The sequence below is a fragment of the Ammodytes marinus genome (genome assembly GCF_949987685.1).
Source record: "Ammodytes marinus genome assembly, chromosome: 4".
Classification (NCBI taxonomy): domain Eukaryota; kingdom Metazoa; phylum Chordata; class Actinopteri; order Uranoscopiformes; family Ammodytidae; genus Ammodytes; species Ammodytes marinus.
The window spans coordinates 33,669,594-33,693,276 of NC_137233.1; the positions used below are offsets into that span (position 1 = coordinate 33,669,594).

At 40.4% G+C, this 23,683-nt stretch overlaps 1 protein-coding gene across 1 annotated transcript in view; it reads right to left on the reverse strand.

Annotated features, from left to right (window-relative positions):
• Nucleotides 1-23,683, reverse strand: part of cntn6 (contactin 6) — a gene marked incomplete at both ends in the record, with an annotated part of 77,302 nt that overhangs the window by 24,713 nt on the left and 28,906 nt on the right. Inside the window, 8 exons of the mRNA XM_080026765.1 lie at nucleotides 5,256-5,371; nucleotides 5,842-6,076; nucleotides 6,398-6,468; nucleotides 7,043-7,192; nucleotides 8,017-8,175; nucleotides 10,140-10,257; nucleotides 13,689-13,861; nucleotides 14,452-14,579. Of these exons, the coding sequence (XP_079882891.1) occupies nucleotides 5,256-5,371; nucleotides 5,842-6,076; nucleotides 6,398-6,468; nucleotides 7,043-7,192; nucleotides 8,017-8,175; nucleotides 10,140-10,257; nucleotides 13,689-13,861; nucleotides 14,452-14,579 (1,150 nt within the window). The remainder of the gene's footprint in view (nucleotides 1-5,255; nucleotides 5,372-5,841; nucleotides 6,077-6,397; nucleotides 6,469-7,042; nucleotides 7,193-8,016; nucleotides 8,176-10,139; nucleotides 10,258-13,688; nucleotides 13,862-14,451; nucleotides 14,580-23,683) is intronic.

Here is a 23,683-nt window from a genome sequence, read left to right on the forward strand (position 1 = left end):
CTGTCACCTAATGTGTCTGTTTACTGCACAGTATTAGGCTATAGCTTTCCAACATATTATACAGCGATAAAACACTGTCAGCAATGCTGTGCCGCGCCAGCTTAATACTTTACTGCTGATATGCGTAACTTTTTAAAATAGACTATGGCTTCTCATACGGAAGCGAAATTATTCTCTTGACAAAAAATGTTTGCTCTGTTTTTTTCTGAATTGCCGAGGAGATTAGATCAGAGTTATGAGACAATATCCCCGTTAATTCTTCTCCATACCATATGCTCATTCGCTAATATTTCTAACTCTAGTGGGAGGAGAAGTGGGAGGATCTTTAATTTGTTTCTCCTGTTTCCATGGTGAATCATGTTATCAGCGATCCATTGACAATGGCTTTTACGCACACGCTCCACCCAGAGTGAACACGCTCAGAGTTGATTGACCCAACGCTGATCCACTGTTCTGAAACCGAAAACCCGGAGTTGCTTCTCAACCCTGCGCTCTGAGTTGACCAACTCAGAGCTCTGAGTTGACCAACTCAGAGCGCAGGATTCAACTCAGAGTATGTAAAACCAGCTACCTGAAACAGGCCTCAGGGTGCAATGTTGAAAAAATACAAACCCTATGTTTAGGCAAATTAAATTACATGTATGTTTCCAACAAATACTAAGCTACTGAGCTAAGCTTTGACACAACCTCCCAGTTTTTGTCCTTTTTATCAAAATTGACTTTTTACCTTGCTTCACCTTTTTAACATGGGCTTTTTAGCTTGCCATTCCTTATTTTGTGTCAACTCCGTCAGACACCAAAAAACACAAATAAATGTTCCCTCATTTTATGCTAGACCCATGAGATGTATTATACATCTCATGGGTCTAGCATCATCAGGTATCATGTCATCTGCTGCTGTTGGTCCACTGTGTTATCAAGTCTAAAGTCACCACAGCCATCTACCAGAAGATTTTAGAGCACTTCATGTCTGTTGACAAGCTTTATGGTGATGACAATTTCCATTTCCAGCTAGACTTGGCACCTGCCCACAGTACCATAAACCACTGGTAACTGGTTGACTGACCATGGTATTACTGTGCATGAATGGCCAGACAACTCTCCTGACCTGAACTCCATAGAGAAACTATGGACTATTGTCAAGAGGAAGATGATACACACCAGATACAACGATACAGAGGAGCTTAAAGGCCGAATTCCACCAGCTGCATCTCCGGTCCTTCTCCGCTCCAGCACGGCAGAAACAGTAATACAATTAAGAACAGTCAGTGGGTGAGTTTCCACCACGTCCGCTGCACCGTCTCTCTGCTCCGCTGCTGCTCCAGCTCTCCGGTGAAATACGCACTGCTTCTATTTCTGCCGGATGCCTGAGCTCACTGCATCAATTTAGCACAGAACACATCGAGATAGACAGGAACACAAGCGCTGACAAAACAATAAAACCTCCGGTTCATTTTCAAAATAAGACACTCGGTGTTCACTGCAGGTGACATTCTCAAAACAGAGACACACACAAGCATGTCCACTGTTCTTTTACTCGTTCGGATGGGAACAATAACCTTCCGTGCGTTCGTTGTTGTGTAAATACAATATAGGAGAATCATATTATCAAGAGCGATCGCCCGTCACTTTTATTACCGCGGGAACTCCTCGTTCTCGCGACTCCAGCTGCCTGCTTTGAAAACGGAGCCGGTGGGTATTGACGGACGTGGGCGCACGGAGCAAAACCGTTGGACACCGCACGCGCAGCCAGTGGAATTCCGGGGTAACACCTCAGCAGTGCCACAGACTGATAGCATCCATGCCACGCCGCATTGAGGCAAGAATTCATGCAAAAGGGGCCCAGACTAAGTACTTAGTACATATGCATGATTATACTTTCTAGAGGGCCGACATTTCTGTATTTAAAAACCTTTTTTTATTGATTTTATGTAATATTCTAATTTTCTGAGATTTTGAATTTGGGGTTTTTATAAACTGTAAGCCATAATAATCACAATTATAACAAATAAAGGCTTCACATATCTCACTTTGCATGTAATGAGTCTGTATAATATATTAGTTTCACCTTTAAAGTTGAATTACTGAAATAAATGAACTTTTGCATGATATTCAAATTTTTCGAGTTTCACCTGTATAAAGGGAGCCAACACGTCGAACATGCATACGCATTTGAAAAGGCACCATCCAGGTCTTACTATCACCGTTAAAATCGAGCAGTGCCAACACAGACAGTATTTTCTTTTTTATACTGAAAATACATAAGCTGTCATTTAACTAATGATGCAGTTGCACTTTTATTTGATAATTGTTATATTTATAAGAGCTCTTCAGAGCTTCAGAGAGCTGCAGTAATATTTTTTTTTAAAGTCAAAAATACCCTTAAAGATGACATACCCTTTTTTTACTTACCAGCTTACAGAGCCTGATGAGCATTAACACTGGCTTTTTTTCCACTGCAATTTTAGTTCATGCTGCACCTTCACTAGTATTTAATAAGTATTTTATTTATTGGAGAATTGTAGCAGTATTCTTTTTAGATTTGTTATGCATTTTATTTGTATGTCAGCTAGTTACTGACAGCTAAACCTGTTCATTCTCCCTTAACTATGAAACGTACCGTACTGTACCGTACCGTGACTTCAAAACCGAGGTACGTAACGAACCGTGACTTTAGTGTACCGTTACACCCCTAGGATATACATGTTTTTGATATCCGACGGTGTTGACATATTGAACGTTTCTTAAACAGAACAAATAGAGTTTTTCTAGTAGCAGTTTGGTTTTTCTGTTGATGATAGGTGCTAGTATGAACTACTTCAGGAAAATAAATTATCGAAACATTTCATATAACTTCTTCAGAAATTGTAAGTCGGTGTTGACGTATCATGGTTGTGACGCAGAACTTTCAAGATTTGTAATGTAAAATATTCTAAAACTACAACACTAATCAGAGCCTGTCTGACTCTAATGTACTCTGCACAGATATCTTGTGACAATAGGTCCTTCACGGAGACAGCTGCCCCTCATATTGCCTAATTTTATTACATTTTAATGAAATGTCTGACGGTGGTGACAAACTGTCCCCCCACTTAAAAACCTTATAAAACATGAACGTGTTGTAGAAACATTTTTTTTATTGATATGAGAGATTATGTAGTGTTGCCATTGATGAAAAAAGTTAATCATTAAAGTACATTTTTAATAGGTTTTATTGCATATGAATGATTGAAACCTTCTCTGTGGACGTCATGAGAAGATAACAAGTGTCATAAATTTTACATAAATTTAAGGGGATAATTGTGCTCCAGACATTATTCTATTCTTAATCCCTAATGTCATCTACAATTTTAAAGATTTTTATTTTTAAAGATAACAGCAGTTACATTTTGTCCCCGCCTTTTGTCCCGGTTCTCAAGAATCAATGATATACGATATATAAAAGACACATACAATGTATAAAAAAGTTGTAAAATGCATTCAAATTGTTAAGGAGCTTCATATGTTCTACAACCCAAATTTTGAAAAAGTTGGGACGTTATGTAAAATGTATATACAACCGAATATGATCATTTGTAATATACCTTTGCAATATAATTAAAATATTTAGAGAATCCGGAGAAATCTCAGTATGTAAGGGGCAAGGTCCAACATTTAAATGTAATGCCCATGACCTCAGGTGGCACTGCATTAAAAAATTACATGATTTTATAAAGAATATTACTACATGGAACACTTCAGAAAACCATTGTCGGTAAACACAGTTCATCACTACATCCACAAATGCAAAGTGAAAGCCATACATCAACAACAGCCACAAATGCTGCAGACTTCTCTGGGCCTGGGCTCATCTGACATGGACTGTAGCAAAGTGGAACAGTGTGCTGTGGTCTGATGAGTCTACATTTCAAATCGTTTTTGTAAATCATGGACGTTGTGTCCCCCGGGCTCCAGAGGAAAAGGACCATCCAGATTGCTACCAATACAAAGTTGAAAAGCCAGCGTCTGTGATGTATGGGGGTGGGTTAGTGCCCATGGCATGGGTAACTTACACCTCTATGAAGGCACCAGTAATGCTGAAAAGTACATACAGGTTTTGGAGTAACATGCTGCCATCCAGACAACATCTATTTCAGGGACGTCCCTTCTTATTTAAGCAAGACAATACCGAGCCACATTCTACATCTTAATACAGCTTGGCTTCATAGGAACAGAGAGCAGGTACTAGACTGGCCTGTCTGCAGTCCATACCTGTCTGTACCTGTAATGTGATGCATTATGAAGCACAACATATCACAATGGAGACCCCGGGATGATGAGTAGCTAAAGTTGTATTTCAAGCAAGAATGGGAAATAATCTAACTTTCAAACTGTAAACAATTAATGTCCTCAGTTCCCAAACGCTCACTCAGTGTTGTTAAAAGAAGATTGATGTGAAAAACTATGGTAAACATGCCACTGTCCCAACTTTTTTTAAACGTGTTTTAGGCACAACATTTAAAATGTGTGTATATTTACAAAAAAACAATAAAGTTTATCAGTTTAAACAAATATATATCTTGTCTTTCTACTGTTTATTTAATACATGTCGAAAAGGATTAGGAAATTATCACATTCCACATTTTACATAACGTCCCAACTTTTTCGGAACTGGGGTGTATATTGGAACAACCTTTGTAAAACTAGATTACCTAATGTATATGTTTAGCACAAATGTTCATTAAACTATTAGTTTCAACTACACTGCTGTGTGTGGCTTTCAAACCCCTTGTATTATAACAAGGTGTGTACCAAACACTGGCAATGACCTTAGTGCTTCTCAGCAGAGGACAGGCCACCTGGGCATTACCCTACCATGTACAATATCTGGGCTTTAGGAGAGGAGAGATATTTTTATCTGGCTTCTTCCACAGCAAAATCCCACCAGAGTGTTTGTTGTAGCTGATAGTGATGTATTATGTTCACACTTTCTTTCCTTTATTTATTTATTTTTGAGACAGCCTCGGTATTCAGGTCCGTTGGAGACTGGGACAGCCGCCAATAACTGACTTTTCCATCCCCTAGATTGAGCCTGTGAAGAATCTATCCCTCCAACACATCTATTTGCCTTTTTTAATGTCCAAATATTTCAAGGTTGTCACCATAAGCGGTTATATTCAAATGAGTGCCAGTCTTTCCCGAGATTAATGTCTAATTCTCGTTTGAATATTCCTTGTGGCAATATTATATTATTTCAACTTCTTATTTTTTCATACCTCATATGCAATGACTTTGTGGCTGGTGGACCCAGGGGCAATAGGTTTCCAGTACACCTCGATCTCAGAGGCTGACACGGCGCGGGCCCACACTCTCGACGGTGCCTCTGACGGCTCTACAGACAGTATACGTTAGATCATGTATTATGCATGTTTGCAATTAAGAGTGAAAGCAATCATTGTTTCAGTTAAAGGTGCACTACAGTATGTCACTTTGAGTGTGTCAGAGAAATGGACATTTTCTAAGGTATATTCTCATAACTGAATAAACAAACTTTCCTAAGAGGAATATGTGATCCTTGGAGCACTGTTTGAAGTTAGAAAGCTTCCTGAAAAGTTACTGTTTCACTGTTGTTGCTTACAACAGCAGGGCCCACAGTTTGGTTTACAAACTTATTTATAGTCTTACGTTTGGTTCCAGGTTCCTCAAAATCATTTAGTTATAAATGAATGATATAATTATCCAATACTAAGAATTACATGTAGAGAAAGTCCCCCTCCCTGAAACTGCATAGTGACACCTTAACATGATCAATTGTCTACCTTTGGCAGCTATACACAGGGGAACACACACACACACACTCACCGTCCTCTGCGGATAACACTCTGACGACGCGGCTGAACGGCCCCTCACCCATGCCGTTGTACACGCCCACTTTCACTTCAAACTGGGACAGCGGTGCGTTGCTGTCGTTTCTGTAGATATATCTGGATGCGTCGGGGGAGGCCACCACTGTCTGGATCCAGGTGCCGCTGCCAAGTCGGCGGAAAGCCACGACATAGCCAAACTCTTCTCCACTCTGCTGCTCCTCTGGAACCGGCTGGGACAGAAAAAACAAGAAAGAAATGTCAAATATTCACACACCTTTTGAGCCAAACAACTGTGGGCAGAAATTTAATCAGGGAGCTGAACATAGTGGGAAAAAAAGGAGAGTAACGCTATTGAGCAAATAAAACATATTTCTGTGCTTTGTCCCACAAACAAATAATGGGGGGAAAAAAGCTCTTCCTTTTAACAAAAAATAAATTTCGATGACACTGAAGACACAATAACTCTGCCAAGTTCATTCTTGTTCAAAATAATATTCACAGAATGCTTTTGTCGCAGTCAATGCCCACTCCAAAATAAATGATCCTCTTACCTCCCACATGATGACAAGTTCTCCTCGCGCTCCTCCGCCACCACTCACATTAACTGGTGCAACCTTGGGAACTGCACAGCCAAAAAAAAAAACATGTTTTGTACTGTTACGTTCAGAACCGGTGCACAGCTTTGAACGAGGGCGTTATCAGCAACTCTGTAGAGCTACATATTTACACAAAACAGATCCAACGCACAGCAGAGGAATAAGGTTTTTCTTGACGGTGCCGTTATTAGCCGAGCACCGTATGTCAGCCCCATGTGTGCGGCGCCACAGGAAAGCTGTTCCCTTGTGATTCAACCAGCGGGATGGAATTACTAAGCTAAGCAGCTCAAAATAGACATGTTTATAACGTTTCGGATAGGTCAAGGTGCATGTTGATGCAACTAGTAATTAATCACAGCACAAGATGCATACAGATTGCTGACACACACCCACCCACCCACCCACGCACGGTCGCATCCACCCACCCACACACACACACACACACACACACACACACACACACACACACACACACACACAGGCTAAGTGTTAATACTTGAGTGTTTGAAAAAGTAATTACATTTTCATTTATTTTGCATGTGACATTTGCCAAAGGAGACTGATTCATTTGTATCGAAGACAAACAAACAAACTGGATACCTGCTGCTTTGGTTCGAATCTGTTTTGATGGCGTGCTGGGTTCTCCAACACCAACACTGTTGATTGCCACCACCCTGTATTCATAGTCCACCCAGGGGTTCAAACCTTTCACTGTGGCATGCATCATCTGTCCAGGCACAGAATCAGGAACTAGGATTAAAGAATTTAGAATTGAGACAGGATTTTATTTGTATTTTTTAGGATAAATTTCACATTTTGTCTTGAAAACATTTCATAAGTCAGTGAAGAATATCAAAATGAAAGGGTTACATCTGTACATCTTTTAATACAGTAAAGTCTCCTAACTGATCTTGAACTTAACATATTACACAGTGTCATTCTTCAGTATTGAGAGCAGGTCATTGAGACGACATCACATGTCTGTTCTTTCAAAACTGGTTGTCTCTGAATGGCGCATTTTTGAGTGTATTTTCACAGGTACATTTAAGTCACGCTGTTTTGTACTAACACACTGTGATAAATTGCAAGCAGTAATCTCAGTGTTTATAGGGAAAGACGTTATCGAGTATGTAGAGTAACAAGGTCCATGGTTACAAACTCACTGGACTACAGCAGGAGACGCCCTCTGTTAGTAAGGCACATGCCATAGATTTAACGTACAAGAATGGGATCTCATTTGAATCAGTCCGAAACCGACACGGATGAGTTTGAAACTATCAAAGAAGTATCAAGTTAAATAGGCTATATAGAAAATAACCATAACCATACCTCCACGTCATTTTCATAACAGCCATTCTACATCCATGTCCAAATCTTTAATGTGTCATTTTGAATCGAGATGTATTTTCTTTGTTTTTACCATCTTTTGAATGCAATTCCTAAAGCCTAATCTTGATGTATTTTATGCCACTGTAACGCGCTTTGAATGGCCTTGTGTCTGAATTGTGCTATATAAATAAACTTGCCTTGCCTTGCCTTAGGTGTTTGATGGTGCATAGTGAAGAAGCTGTTACCTGTTCTCACAGTCTGCCAGCCTACAGAGAAGGCTGTCCTGGCCTGGACCATGTACATAGTAACAGGACTGTGGTTGTCCGCTCCAGAGCCCCAGGTCAGTTGCACAGTGGTGTCAGTAATGTCCGTCACCACCAAGCTCTCTGGGGCGCCTGGAGGTCCTGCAATACACACACACAGACAAGGACAAATAAATAAATACATACGTCCAAAAGAAAGAAATACAAATCAAATGGCTTCAGGTTAGCATGGCAGACTCAGATCCCCGCTGCAGGATCAGTGATTCATAACTCAGCTTACACAACCTCAGTCAGTTCAGGGCTATAGTGGATATAGTTGGTTCTATTGAGACAGCCAGTTGAATCAATACACTGAATATTGCAGTTCACTAGAAACCCAGGTTAGACCATCTTCTCTGGCAGTTCCCTTGTTGGGTAAGAGTAACTTTTTAAAAAAGTGCCCTATTTTCATCCTGGAGACATGTGCGCCTTTACCTAGAAAGAAAAAAAAAAGAAAAAGGACTCAATGTGGCGCCTGTTTCCCCAAACGATTTAACCAAGAGGAGGGAAACCATTATTTAATTATCAGGTTTGAAAGCATTAATGACCAAGGATTTGGAATAACAAGGCCGGATTTTCTGTTGCGATCTAGTTGAATTTAGGGAAAGCAGAAACATGAGATCAAACAAACAGACTGGGACTTGGCAAACTGACATGAGATTTCTTTGCTAAACCCACAAATCTGCTAAAGCAGCACTGAGCCCCCAGAGGGACTACCTGCTGCTGGAGGAAGATCACTAGGTATCAACAATGCCTGCTTTCAGATTATGCACACAGACATACAAGATAATCCATCTGACTTAATTGCAGACTTCTAATACCATGCTTTGTCAATCTGAGCCTACAAGACAACAGTATTATTATTCTACTTGGAAAGGACTTGGCTGCAGCTTCCCTTTGGTTATATATGTTGATCATAAGTGACTGGCTGTGAGCCTCCCTTTCCTATTCCGTTACCTTTTTGGAACATACTGTAAGTAGTGCACTGCACCTTTAAAAATAAAATCAGCTGGTCTCCGCATGTGGGAGTTGTATCTGCATACGTGACCTCCCGATTACAAAACTTGTCTTTGTGATCAGAACTTATTGTATTGTTATTACAACATATTGTATCAGCTATTACAATCCTACCTATACTATTAAAAGCTCTAGTAGCTTGAGGTCCACACCATAGATTCATTTTGTTTTCATAAAGTATAGAGAAAAGACTATAGATTTATAGATCCCAATTTACATGTAACGCATTTAATGTCAAATTAAATGATAATTATAGTGTGTTCCCATTTACTTTTATTATGCAAATATTAGGAGTTAGGATCTTAAATTAGAGCCCCCAATCCAAATCCAGTCAGATGTGATTAAAGCATTGTAGTAAAAGTATTAAAATATAATGGAAATACAGCATTTATTTAGTTTCACATTGCGATTTGAAGAACATTAAAGTCTTGCCATGCATTGGGATTGAACAGAACTGACAGCTGTTGAGCAAGTGATAGATCATTTATAACTTGTATGAGTACGGATCAAATACTACTCATTAGTTACCACCAAATTAGAGAATCAGAGCAAGTCCAATATGTATCAAAAGTCACATGGGACCCTTGAATTGAACTAAGCGGCGCTGATGCTTAGCACATCCACATCAAATATGTGCATCAAGTTATTTAAATGACTTAGGTTTCAACATCTTAGTTGTCCTTCACAGAATATCTGGTTTTGAATGTGACAGTGTTTTCCTGAAGCTTGTCTCTGGTCTTTTTGCATAGCCCTGAAGTTTTTCCTAACTCTTAAAGTTTAGTGCAATGATCATATTGCCCGTGGTTTGAAAACAGAATAAAGATTTTATTTCAAACTATTCACTGTTGCCATTCCCAGAGTATATCAGTGTTCTTTTATCTGAATGACTGAACACTGGCATCTCAGTGATGCCGCTCTTGTCTGACAGCAGTGAAATAATGTGTGTTATCTTAAGAAACAAGCACAAGACCAAAAAAACAAATGAAAAACCACATATATTAAAAAAGCTCCAACTCTACAAAGTGACAACTACTGTAAGAAAGTAATACCTCTGACAAGTAAGTCTGCTGCTGCTGAAACGGTGTCGACTTCAGTGTGTACCATACACACATACTTCCCAGAATGCTTCAGCTGAATGTTTCTCACCATCAGGTCACCTGCAAATCCCTGATGACAGACACATTTGTAAAAATAATTAAATAAAAAAAACAATCTATGAGACGAACAAAAACAGCACAAGCAGCCGAATCAATGTAAAAAAGGGAAGAAAATTCTCAGTACACATTCGATTTCCTTCTCAATAAAAATGATCTTGTAGATGGCGTGACAATAAAAAGTAGATGGCCTGACAATATGTTTTTATTCAGTGGTTGTGTTTATATACATTATCCTTACAGCTCAGAGGGGTATACTACGAAGCAAACTCAACAGAGCCCGGCTCTCTTTTTTTGATCTGGTTCAACATAACACAAACCCTCGCTCAGAGCTAACCGGTATCACGAAGGAAGTTTTCAACCTCTTATGTTGAACGAGGGTTTCAGCTTCAGGCTCTGTGCGCGTCCCCATGAAAGGGGGCGTTTGACCCCTCATTTGACTCTGCTTCCGCACAAAATGGACTGATCTTGTGCCGCTAACTTTACACTAACGGACTGATTGCGAGCAGCGGAGTAAAAAGTGTGTCGCCAACTTCATTCAAGAGGAAGAGTTTGTCAGTCTGAATTATTACAGCAGAAAACAGAGAGCCGAAAAAAACTCTTACTGCAAATAAGGAGAGAATGGAATGCTGCCAGCATGGAAATTATTTATTTATCTTGCCGATCGTTCTCGCATTACGTAACGTGACATTATAAAACAATGAAACGTTGAACTCGGATTTAAACACTATACCATTTAGCCTAATATACATATATAGGCTACTTTGCTATACTTATAGCACTACGCATATAGTCCCACACTTAAGAATGTCATTTAAGTCTGACACTGTCCCCAAATGAATAGCCTATGGAAAATCACTTTAGTTTTGGGCCACATCAATATGAATACAATTTTGATTTAGACTAGTAGCCTTTTATTTGAATCTTACAAATACCAATAGGCCTACATTAAAACACCTGTAGTTCGGACAAATATGAATCTACTGTGAGAAGCTTAACCTGCGAGTCTGCAGTGATGTCCGAACTGTGACAGCTGTCACCTGTCACGTCCCAACTGTAATCGCTACTGATGAAAAGAAAGAAGCCCACAGTGAAATAATGTTGCAACCTGTGATTTTATAGAACGCTTTATTAAGAGCCAGTGTGTGTAGATCGCCAGGTAAAATCATTTGAGGTGAGAGCATAGAGTGGCGCTGCACACAGTAGGTCTAGGCTATTTAACATTTTCTGCATCAATAACTGTATGCATGTGGTAAAAGGCCGCAGCGCAATGTTACAGCTCTGCTGTAAGCCAAATGTCACGGCTTCATTTCGTCCATTAACTTACTGATCAATAAGTTTAGATGTAACAGTTTCCTCAGTGAGAATGTAGCGCTCAGACAATATTGTCAGGTCCGAGGGATTTCCAAATGTGTAGGCTAGTTTCCTTAAAGGGCAGCGCTCTAAGAGCCGAATTTCAGCTCAAACTCTGGAACAAAAACTGGTATGAGCAGGTTAGCCGTGCAGCCTCTGTTACCACGATGATCTAGCCAGGTAGAAAGAGAGCCACCTTTCGTGATACTGAAAACTCTGGCTTTAGACTCAACAGACCTCGCTCAGCCCTTAATCTCGCTTCGTAGTATACCCCTCAGATGAATGGCTCTGAAATACATTTCAGCCGTCACAAACACACACACACACACACACACACACACACACACACACAGACAATACTTACCAAGGTTTTTTCAAGCAAAAGTGCAACATTTCTGAAATCAGTCCCTTGGTGTAAAAAGTTGAGATGGGTTAAACAGCTGTGTTCATGTTTATTGTGCAAATGTCAGCGCTGCTTGTTGTGCTCAAACAGAGGGAGCATAAATCATTTAATTACAGAAAATGGAGGCTCATTTGCCTAAGGGAGAAATTGATTGATTTGGCTCATTCAGTGAGATCACCTCTGAGCTGGAGAAATGTCATCTGTTTACAGGTTTGTGCATGCCCAAACACAACAGTGACATTTGCTGGCATATATATATATATATATATATATATATATATATATATATATATATATATATATATATATATATATATATATATATATATATATATATATATATATATATATATATATATATATATATATATATATATATATATATATATATATATATATATATATATATATATATATATATATATATATATATATATATATATATATATATATATATATATCACATAAGCCACTTTTAGACTGGCCAAATACCCGCTTACATCCGGCGTGCGAGTCTCAGTGCTGACAGCTGCATACGATTAAAATAAAAGCTTTTCTGCAGGTGAGCGAGTACAATTGTGTCTGATGTGGTTCCGTTAATGTGCCGATTTGTGTGCGAAGTAGATCGGATAAAGGTGTTTACATGCATTTTACAAGTCCTGAGGGGTATACTACGAAACAAACTCAACAGAGCCCGGCTCTCTTTTTTTGATCTGGTTCAACATAACACATACCCTCGCTCAGAACTAACCGGTATCACGAAGGAAGTTATCAACCTCTTATGTTGAACGAGGGTTTCAGCTTCAGGCTCTGTGCGCGTCCCCATTTGACTCTGCTTCCGCACAGACTGAACTGATCTTGTGCCGCTAACTTTACACAAACGGACTGATTGCGAGCAGCTGAGTAAAAAAAAGCTAACTTCACTCAAGAGGAAGAGTATGTCAGTCTGAATGATCACAGAACAGCAGAAAACAGAGAGCCGAGAAAAACTCTTACTGCAAATAAGGAGAGAGTGGAATGTTGTCAGAAAATTGTGATTAATTTATTTTACAGATCGTTCTCGCAGTGCGTAACGTGACATTATAAAGCAATTAAAGGTTGAACTCGGATTTAAACAGTACACCATTTAGCCTAGTTGATAATCCTACACTTAAGAATCTGATTTAAGTCTGACATTGTCCCCTAATGAATAGCATAGTATAGCCTATGTGGAAAATCACTTTAGTTTTGGGCCACTGTCCACATTCAAATTAATAAAATTTTGTAGTATACCCCTCTGTTGAAGTCTTATTCGTTTATTTACCCGATTATGAGTCTGCATGTAAACGCACTGAGTGTGATGTTTGCTCCTCCTGTCAGATAGCAGTATGAACTGAGCATAGCATGGACCACATGTTAACACCATTCACTTTACATTATGAACACATTGAAAGTTTAAATTTGATTTACATTCATTCAGTCTTTATATTGACAGGGGCTGATACTGAAACCATTGCCCCTCTCTACTTGTGTACTGAAAAACACATACCATTTAGAATTTTTTTAAGTATGCACAATGGCTGGTTAATTATTATTCTATATTGGGGTCATAAACATCCAGTGGCAGAAGGCAGTTTCTGAGAGGTCCAGTTTTTCTCGAACAATTATGTAGGAAAACCCGCATTGATTTTCAGCTACATTGAACGTACCCCTCCAATCATCTCAAAGTGCTCCTGCTTGTTGAAGTCAATGGTTTTCCCGTTGAAAAACCACTTGAAGACGGGACTCAGGGACGAATCGCTGGACACCTCGCATGGCAACACAATGCTCTGTCCCACGCTAGCGTCCAAACTCAGGGGTGGAACTATAATCCTGGTAGGTTCTACAGCATAATGGAATGAAAAAAAGCAGTTTAATATCTCTCTGTATCTATGTAGCACTCTATTTCTATGAAATCCAGCTAAATTATGAAGGCACTAAAACCTCATTTGCCCAAAATCAGGAGACATATTCGGCTCTATCAGTATAATTAAGTGACCTTAAATCATTTCACTTAGGAAGAAAAGGGCCTTTCCATAACTCAGTCATGAATAATTAAATACTCTGCAATCACGTCAACTAAACATAAAAAAGGGTGTGTGTGTGTGTGTGTGTGTGTGTGTGTGTGTGTGTGTGTGTGTCTCTCTCTCTCTCTCCTGAAAATCGTACAGCAGCTTTTTCAAAGTGAAATTTTGAGACAAAGATATTCCTCACTCACAGCGGCGGCGGTTTGTCCCACTCCGCTACATGAACAATAACTCACAGCTGACACAACCATGGATGACTTATACGTCTGTCAAAATAAAACGGCTTTATATTTCATTATCAATTTCATGCTTGAGCTACTATTTTCTCCCCCCCTTAACAAGTTTAAAACCGTTTCTTTAAAAAAATATAGTCGTGAAAAATAACGTGGCAACACGAAAAAAATACCTTTCACCACCAGCGTTCCTGTGCTGCTGGATGTTCCAAAAATGTTCCTGGCCACACACGTGTACCCGCCTCCGTCGGATTTAGAAATGTTGGCGATTCGTAGAGTCCCATCCTCCATTATAGTGCGTCTGAGAGGGACAAAAGTGAAACAGTCCATCATTTGGGTTTGAAGTAGAGCTGTCAAAATGAACACAGGGTGATTCATTTCTGGGATAATTTGTATTTTTAAACGTATGCGCAGAATGACCCGCCCCGTACATCCCACCCCACTCCCAGAACGTGGGCTGATTTACCACACACACACACACACACACACACACACACACACACACACACACACACACACACACACACACACACACACACACACACACCACGGACTGCAATCAAGTTGTATTTAGGAATGCCAAACTTGACCAGATATGATTGAATTTAATGTCATTCACATATTAGATGAATAAACACATGTATCCATTGATTGTGGTGTAGAACCAAATAAATGCCATTATATATATTTGCTCAGAGGCAGCCACATTGAATTATGGTGTGGTAGGCCTATGTTTTAGTTTGATTTTAAATTACACAAGTCAACTTAAAGCTGGGGTATATGATTTGGGGAGAAAATAGCAGTTGGGATAGATATTTGAATCCAAACACCTCAACAGCTCCACTTGTTCTCTTTGGTCCCTCCCCTATGGTCCCTCCCTGACACGCTCTACACCAACAACGTCGGTGCCTTGCTCTGATTGGTCAAAGTGTACCGCTCATGTTAACTTTTACCAATCAGAAATCATTTACCCAAGCTTTAACTACTACCTGATATATGGTGTCTTTTCTCAAAGCCATTTGAACGTTTTCCCCCCTGTTATTTCATTTGAATGAAAGCTTCAGAATCTATTTCCAAAAGTCTATTTACACGCCTCGGTAGATAACAATTATCTCAGCCGGAGCAGAACAGATTTGCTGTAGGGTCAGCCTATAGTATTGATAGCACAGTGGCTTAAATGCACATATTAATTGGATACACAACAGGCCACCAGGGCCACAATCTTAAGAGGAGAGCAGCACTGGGGAGAGGCAATTTGAACGGGATCTTTATCGCTCTACAACATGTGGAGAGTAATAACATGAAGACATGCATACAGAAGCATCTCGTTTGAAACAAAAAAGAAATGTCAGGCTGGTTCTCATGGGAGAAATAAAGGAGTGAAGTCTGATGAGAGCGTTTTAAAGAAACAACCATTACAGAGAGGAACGTTGACCTGTTGTCTTCTGGGAGTTACAGCTTGTGGATTACATTTCTCGATCTGGAAACGTAGGCAATTATAATAATTTTTATTATGAGCAATATGTTTGAATTATATTGTACAGTATATTCCCAGGAAAATGTCACGGGCAGAAGCATGTTTCTTCCCCTAAATAGTATGTGCAGGGTGCAAAAGCATTTGCACTAAAGTAAGAACATATGTGACATTACCTGAACCCTGGATAAGAGTGGAACATACTTTTTCATGTGTAACTTTTCTCCAATTAAACACATTTACAATGTCTGTAGAACCCTTGTTGCAGTTAAGGGGGAAGTATATTTTAAAAATCAAACAATTGGGAAAATGTTCAATGAAAAAAGAAATGTGTGGGAATGTGAATAAAATACATGTGAGCCACGAAGAAGCGTCTTCACTATGCACTTGATGGCTACAGGCTAGAAGGCTGAGGCTAAAGTTGCATGTTTGAGGGCAAAATGTCAGCATGTTCACCAGCCCATGATCAGTGCAGAAGACATGGGCTGTGTTCGGAAAGCCATACTAACGTCCTCCCTACTACATACTCAACATCTACAGTCCCCTCCAAAAGTATTGGAACGGTGAGGCCAATTCCTTTATTTTTGCTGAAGACTGGAAACATTTGGGTTTGACACCAAAAGATGAATATGAAACAGTAGATCAACATTTCAGCTTATGTTTCCAGGTATTTACATCTGAATCTGATACACGACTGAGAAGATAGCATTATTTGTAAAGGAACACCACATTTTTAGGTGAGCAAAAGTATTGGAACATATGTACTTAAAATACATTAAAGTGAATAAAACTTAATATTGGACCGTTTTCACAGACAGGGCCTAGATTAAGCCAGGAGTAGGCCTTAATGTGGACTAGTTAAACTGGGACGTTTAAATCACTTTCATGGATATGGCTTAAGTTTGGCTTAGTTAGTCTGAGACTATGAAGTCCTGGAGTAAGGTAAGTAAACCTGATTATTAACACCTGCCCATGAGCACATGCTGCTGTTCCAACGGTGATCATAAAAACCCGGAGTGGAGCAGAAACACCATTGCTTGTGAGAAAAAACAATGGCAGAGGCTAAAAAAATCCCGTCAATAACTTGAATGAATTTGAAAAAAATCCCTTAAATAAATAGTTTGAAACCATCCGGTTATTGAATCTAAAAGCCATACTGCTGGAATTGAGCAAATACATAGTTGGGCCGCAATTTGCAACAAATTCAATTCTAATGAAAATGTTACTAAGAGAACAATACACCAACTTCAGGTTATCTTCATTATTATCGGTATTTCACATCTTTCTCATTTATAATTTTGACATTATATTTAATGATATCTGCACTGATAGACTCTGTGGACAAACCCGAATCTCGCTTTAAAGAAGAGCTTGCCACAACCTTTCAACAAAGGACAAAAAAGATGACGTTGCATGAAAGTTAGCCTGAGAATTCCATGAACAGAAAATGCAATATCTGAAGGAAGTATGACATGAAAATTAAAATTCTACAGGTGGAATTGGACATGAAGTTGGAAGAGAGAGCTATGATTCAAACAAGATACAGTACTGAGACAATTGTGATTACTAATCACAGTGAAGATATAAGTAGAAAATAAAAAGGTGTTCATGTTGTGTTTTGTCATTTTGTTATTCATGTGTGTCAGTATTTTAAATCACAACAACCACATTTGAAAACAGAATTGTTTTAGACACTTATTTTATTATGCTAAATACATCTTCAATTTAAATGCATCCATTTAATAAACTCAAGCAAAGTTGTTATTTTCAGTGCATTTTCCATATTGAAAGCGGTCTCGAAATGTACTCTTCTGGCTGGCCTCTGCAGTGGGAGTTGGTCTTCATTTAGATATTCCAAATAGTCCATGCTCTCTCACAAACACCACTAAACAGAAGTTAAACCTGCCTCTTTGGAGGATTAATTTAAGCTCAAATTTAGACATGGAGTAGCTCTAGTCGTCCGTTTTGCAGTTGGCTTTGTTTAATCCAGAATATCTTTAACCTAGGACTATTTTAAACTGAGTCTGTGCAAGTATCTTTGAATTAATCCAGCTCAAACAGGCATTTTAGTCTCAGACTAGATTTAAGCCTTGTCTGTGAAACCGGCCCATTGTGTCGCAAAAGCTTTGCTTGCAATAACCGCATCAAGCCTGTGACCCATTGACATCACCAAACTTTTGCATTCTTCTTTTGTGATGCTTTCACCGCAGCCTCTTTCAGTTGCTGTTCGTATTAGGGGGTTACTCTCTTAAGTCTCCTCTTTGGCAGGTAAAATGCATGCTCTACAGTGTTTAAGTCTGGAGATTGACTTGGCCAGTCTATAACCTTCCACTTCTTGCCCCTGATGAACTCCTTTGTTGTGTTTTGGGTCATAATCTTGTTGCATGATGGAGGATCTTCCAATCAGTTTGGTTGCATATTTACTTAAATTGGCAAGCAAAATGTTTCTGTAAACTTCTGAGTTCATTTTGCTGTTGCCATCATGTGTTACATCATCAATGAAGATTAATGAGCCCGTCCCAGAAGAAGCCATGCAAGCCCAAACTATGACATTGCCTCCACCATGTTTCACAGATGAGCTTGTATGTTTGGGATCATGAGCAGATCCTTTCTTTCTCCAAACTTTAGACTTTCCTTCACTTTGGTAAAGGTTCATCTTGACAACAACACAGTGACACATGATAGCAGCAGCAAAATTAACTCAGAAGTCTACAGAAACATGTTGTCTGTCAATTTGTGGAAAGATGCAACCAATCTGATTGGAAGATCCTCCATCATGTAGCAAGACAATGACCCAAAACATATTGCAAAAACAACAAAGGAGTTCATCAGGGGCTAGAAGTGGAAGGTTTTAGTCTGGCCAAGTCAATCTCCAGACTTAAACCCTATAGAGCAGGCATTTTACCTGCTAAAGAGGAGACTGAAGGGAGTAACCCCCAAAAACAAACAGCAACTGAAAGAGGCTGCGGTGAAATGTCAATGGGTCAATGCGGTTATTGAAAGCAAAAGATTTGCAACACAATATTAAGTTTTATTCACTTTAATTTATTTTAAGTATATCTGTTCCAATACTTTTGCTCACCTTAAAATGTGGTGTTCCTTTACAAATAATGCTATCTTCTAAGTTGTGTATCAGATCCATATGTTAATACCTGGAAATTAAAGTTGAAATGTTGATCTATTGTCTCATATTCATCTTTTGGTGTCAAACCCAAATGTTTCCAGTCTAGAGCAAAAATAAAGGAATTGGCCTCACCATTCCAATACTTTTTGAGGGGACTATATATACTACATACTGTCTACTTAAAGATCGATTGTGTATGCGAGGTGTGTCGAAGTTTCACATTGAAGTATACTCAAGCAATAAAGCATTTCTTCTTCTTCTTATAAGATTCCGGCCGTTTAGACGTGGTTAGCGTATTACCGCCCTCCACAGGTTAGATATAGAACTAGACTTTTACATAGGCTGTGTTCGGAAAGCCATACTAACGTCCTACTCATACTCATTTTGACTTCAATTTGAGTATGTGACGGTTGGGTATGCGAGTTTGGGTATGCGAGAAATGAGTACTAACTTTCGGGAAGATTTTGGGTCGATTGGATACTTTTCCTACTCAACCGCCCCACAATGCACTGAGTCAATTCTACCCGCACAGGAAAATGAAATATTTTCGAGCAAGTTGCGAGGCAACAAAAAATGTTGGGGTCCGCGATCTGACAACTGTACGTGCAGTCATTCATAAACTCTTACAATAGATAAGAGAGGAAGATAAATACCTAACAACATTAGAGTTACTAAGTGAAATGAGTGATGCCAGTCCGATAGTGGAGAGAGATCAGAAGTGAATGCTGCGTTCCACACACCGCGGCTCGTCCAGCTCATCTGACAGACAGTTGAGTGCTGTCTGATGAGCCGGACAGAGAGCGTCAGAGGGATCCTCCGCCTCAAAACATAAACGTGTGAAAAAATGAATGAATGAATAATAATATGAACTAGAAAATCCCGCGGAGATTTTGAAAGTACGGGCAGCCCTGCGCAGGCCGCCAATCCCTGCGTCGGCGGCGCCCCACCCGTCGGCCGGGCCCGAAAGCTTCTACGAACCTCCGCCGCGGGCTTTCCGAACTGCAGTCCCGAGTTGTGGCCGATCGAAGGTCGCAATCGTGGAAAAACGTCAGGAAAATGGCCGCTCTTAGCGTAGACGTTTTCGTTAAGGGCGGCCGTGTTTTTTGAGCTATCTGGCTAAAACGTTATACACACGTGTATGTTGGTCCCCTGATGCTGTGTACACAATTTGGTGATGATAGGTTGGGAAATCCACAAAGTAGATATCACTTGACTGAATTTCAGGTCATGTAAATTAGGGAAGAAAAAATAATCATGGCTGACCCCTATGGTCCAGGAGGCTTTATTGTAGAGCACCGTGAGCTGTGCATGTGTAAGAAATGTCAAGTCAATCAGAGTCAGTGGGAAAGGGGCGTGGCCTGTCAAACATTGCATTTTTGAATTATGGTTTTCGCATTTGTGGCGCCCCCTATGGGTTAATCTTGACAAGCTTAGAGGGCCATGCTACCACATGACTTCTGCACATATCCTGCAAGTTTGATGATGATAGGAGTTATGGCCAATTTGCTAATAAGCCCCGCCCCTGTGTGTAAACGTTTTGGTCAATGGCGGCCATGTTTTTCAAGCTTTCTTACTAATCTTTTACGGGCATGTGTGTCATAGTCCCCCGAGGCTCCATGAGAAATGTGGTGTTGATAAAGAAAGATTTGAGAAAGTTGTGGTTAAAACCATGTTTTTCAGTTTACGCTAATTAGCGGAAAATACTCCCAGGCGGATTTATATGGTCCCAGAGGCTTTTTTGTAGAGCACCCTAACATACACCTGTGTGAGAAATTTCAAGTGAATCGGATTTACGGTGTGAGGGGCGTGGCCTCTCAACCTTTCTTCAGTTGGGGCTTAATAACAGCGCCCCCTAGCGGAAATTAAAAAAACTGTCCGAGAGGCTATATTGTAGAGCACCATGAGCTATACAAGTGTAATACAGGGCAATCAGAGTCAGGGGGCATTTGTGGCGCCCCCTATGGGTTAATCTCGATAAGCTTCGAGGGACATGCTACCACATGACTTCTGCACATACCCAGCAAGTTTGATGATGATGAGGATCTATGGTTAAGGAGTTATGGCCAATTTGATAATAAGCCCCGCCCCTGCGTAAACATTTTGGGCAATGGCGGCGAAAAAAATAATCATGATTATTACCCCTATGGTCCGAGAGGCTATAAAGGTAAAGGGGAGGAGCCTAACGCGGTAAAGGGGAGGAGCTTAGGGAGGAGCCTAACACTGTAAAGGGGAGGAGCCTAATGTGGTAAGGGGGAGGAGCCTAACACTGCAAGGGGAGGAGTCTAATGCTGTAAAGAGGAGGAGCCTAACAGGGTAAGGGGAGGAGTATAACGGGGTAAATGGGAGGAGCCTAATGATGTAAAGGGGAGGAGTCTAACGGGGTAAAGGGGAGGAGCCTAACGTGGTAAGGGGAGGAGTCTAACGGGGTAAATGGGAGGAGTCTAATGATGTAAAGGGGAGGAGCCTAACATGGTAAAGGGGAGGAGCCTAACAGGGTAAGGGGAGGAGCCTAACATGGTAAGGGGAGGAGCCTAACGGGGTAAGGGGAGGAGCCTAATGTGGTAAAGGGGAGGAGCCTAATGATGTAAAGGGGAGGAGTCTAACATGGTACAGGGGAGGAGCCTAATGGGGTAAAGGGGAGGAGTCTAACGTGGTAAAGGGGAGGAGCCTAATGTTGTAACGGGGAGGGGCCTAATGTGGTAAAGGGGAGGAGCCTAACACTGTAAAGGGGAGGAGTCTAACGTGGTAAAGGGGAGGAGCCTAACGTGGTAAAGGGGAGGAGCCTAACGTGGTAAAGGGGAGGAGCCTAACGTGGTAAAGGGGAGGAGTCTAACGTTGTAAAGGGGAGGAGCCTAATGCTGTAACGGGGAGGGGCCTAATGTGGTAAAGGGGAGGAGCCTAACAATGTAAAGGGGAGGAGCCTAATGGGGTAAAGGGGAGGAGTCTAATGTGGTAAAGGGGAGGAGCCTAACGTGGTAAAGGGGAGGAGCCTAACGTGGTAAAGGGGAGGAGCCTAATGGGGTAAAGGGGAGGAGCCTAATGCTGTAACGGGGAGGGGCCTAATGTGGTAAAGGGGAGGAGCCTAACACTGTAAAGGGGAGGAGTCTAACGTGGTAAAGGGGAGGAGCCTAACGTGGTAAAGGGGAGGAGCCTGACGTGGTAAAGGGGTGGAGCCTAACGGGGTAAAGAGGAGGAGTCTAATTATGTAAAGGGGAGGAGCCTAGCGTGGTAAAGGGGAGGAGCCTAATGCTGTAAATGGGAGGAGCCTAACATGGTAAAGGGGAGGAGCATAATGTGGTAAAGGGGAGGAGCCTATTGTGGTAAATGGGAGGAGCCTAATGCGGTAAAGGGGAGGAGTCTATTGTGGTAAAGGGGAGGAGCCTAATGTTGTAAAGGGGAGGAGTCTAACGTGGTAAAGGGGATAACACCCTGTTTTTCAGTTTATGCTAATTAGCGGGAAATATTCCCTGGCGGACTTATATGCTCCCAGAGGCTTTTTTGTAGAGCACCCTAACATACACCTGTGTGAGAAATTTCAAGTCAATCGGAGTTACGGTGTGAGGGGCGTGGCCTCTCAAACTTTCTTCAGTCGGGGCTTAATAACAGCGCCCCCTAGCGGAAATTCAAAAAACTGTATAATAGCACACCATTCGGGCCCTCAATACATTGAGGGCCCGTACTTAATAATTATGAATAATAATCAGAGCTTCTCCAAAAATAAGTGTGCCATATTACTGTTTATTGTATTTAGGATTTTAGCTCATTTGGACGCTGTTTTGACCGTCTGTTTTCATTTATTAGCAATATTATAGGCTATCTACTTTCAGTTTCATTACTGAGTCGCCACGCAACGTGATTAGTGTTCTTAAAGATAGGCCTACTTAGATTATAAAACAAGAGGTCTAAAACACAGAGGATGAACACAGGACTGTACAAATCTAGTTCAATATCTAAACTGTGGAGGGCGGTAATACGCTAAACAGCGTCTAAACGGCCTGAATCTTATAAGAAGAAGAAGAAATTCTTTATTGCTTGAGTATACTTCACTGAAAACGTTTCAACGCACCTCGCATACACAATCGATCTTTGAGTAGACAGTATGTAGTATATGTAGATGGTGAGTATTTAGGATGTAGGACGCTAGTATGGCTTTCCGAACAGTCCTGTGTTGTGCAGGAAATGCAGAATTGTAAATAAAGAATAAAAAAAAAACTTCCTTGTCGCTTGAAAATATGCAATGCATTGTGGGGCCTAAAGAAAAGTATCCAATCGATCCATACCCAAAATCTTCCCGGAAGAATAGTACTCATCCGGGCAATTCTCGCATACCCAAACTCGCATACACAACCGTCACATACTCAAATTGAAGTCAAAATGAGAATGAGTAGGACGCTAGTATGGCTTTCCGAACACAGCCATGGACAAAGATGTATGTTCCTTTATAGCAATCCATAGGATTCTGTGGATTAATCACGATTAATCACGATTAATTTTACCATTCGAAATATGCCTGAAAAATTCAAATTTTCTCTGTATATTTTTGTATGAACAGAAAGATAAATGACAGAAGGTGGATATGTTTAAAATGTTTGTTTTTTATTAATTGAAAATCCAAATGATGGTTTTAATACTAAAAATTAATTTAAATCAAACTAAAATATATACCTACCACACCATAATTCAATTGGTCTGTCTCTTTACCATGTATTTGGGCAAATATAGGCTATATAATGGCATTTATTTGGCGAATCTATAGGTTGTGCATTCTTGAATACAACTTGATTACAGTCCGCGGTGTGTGTGTGTG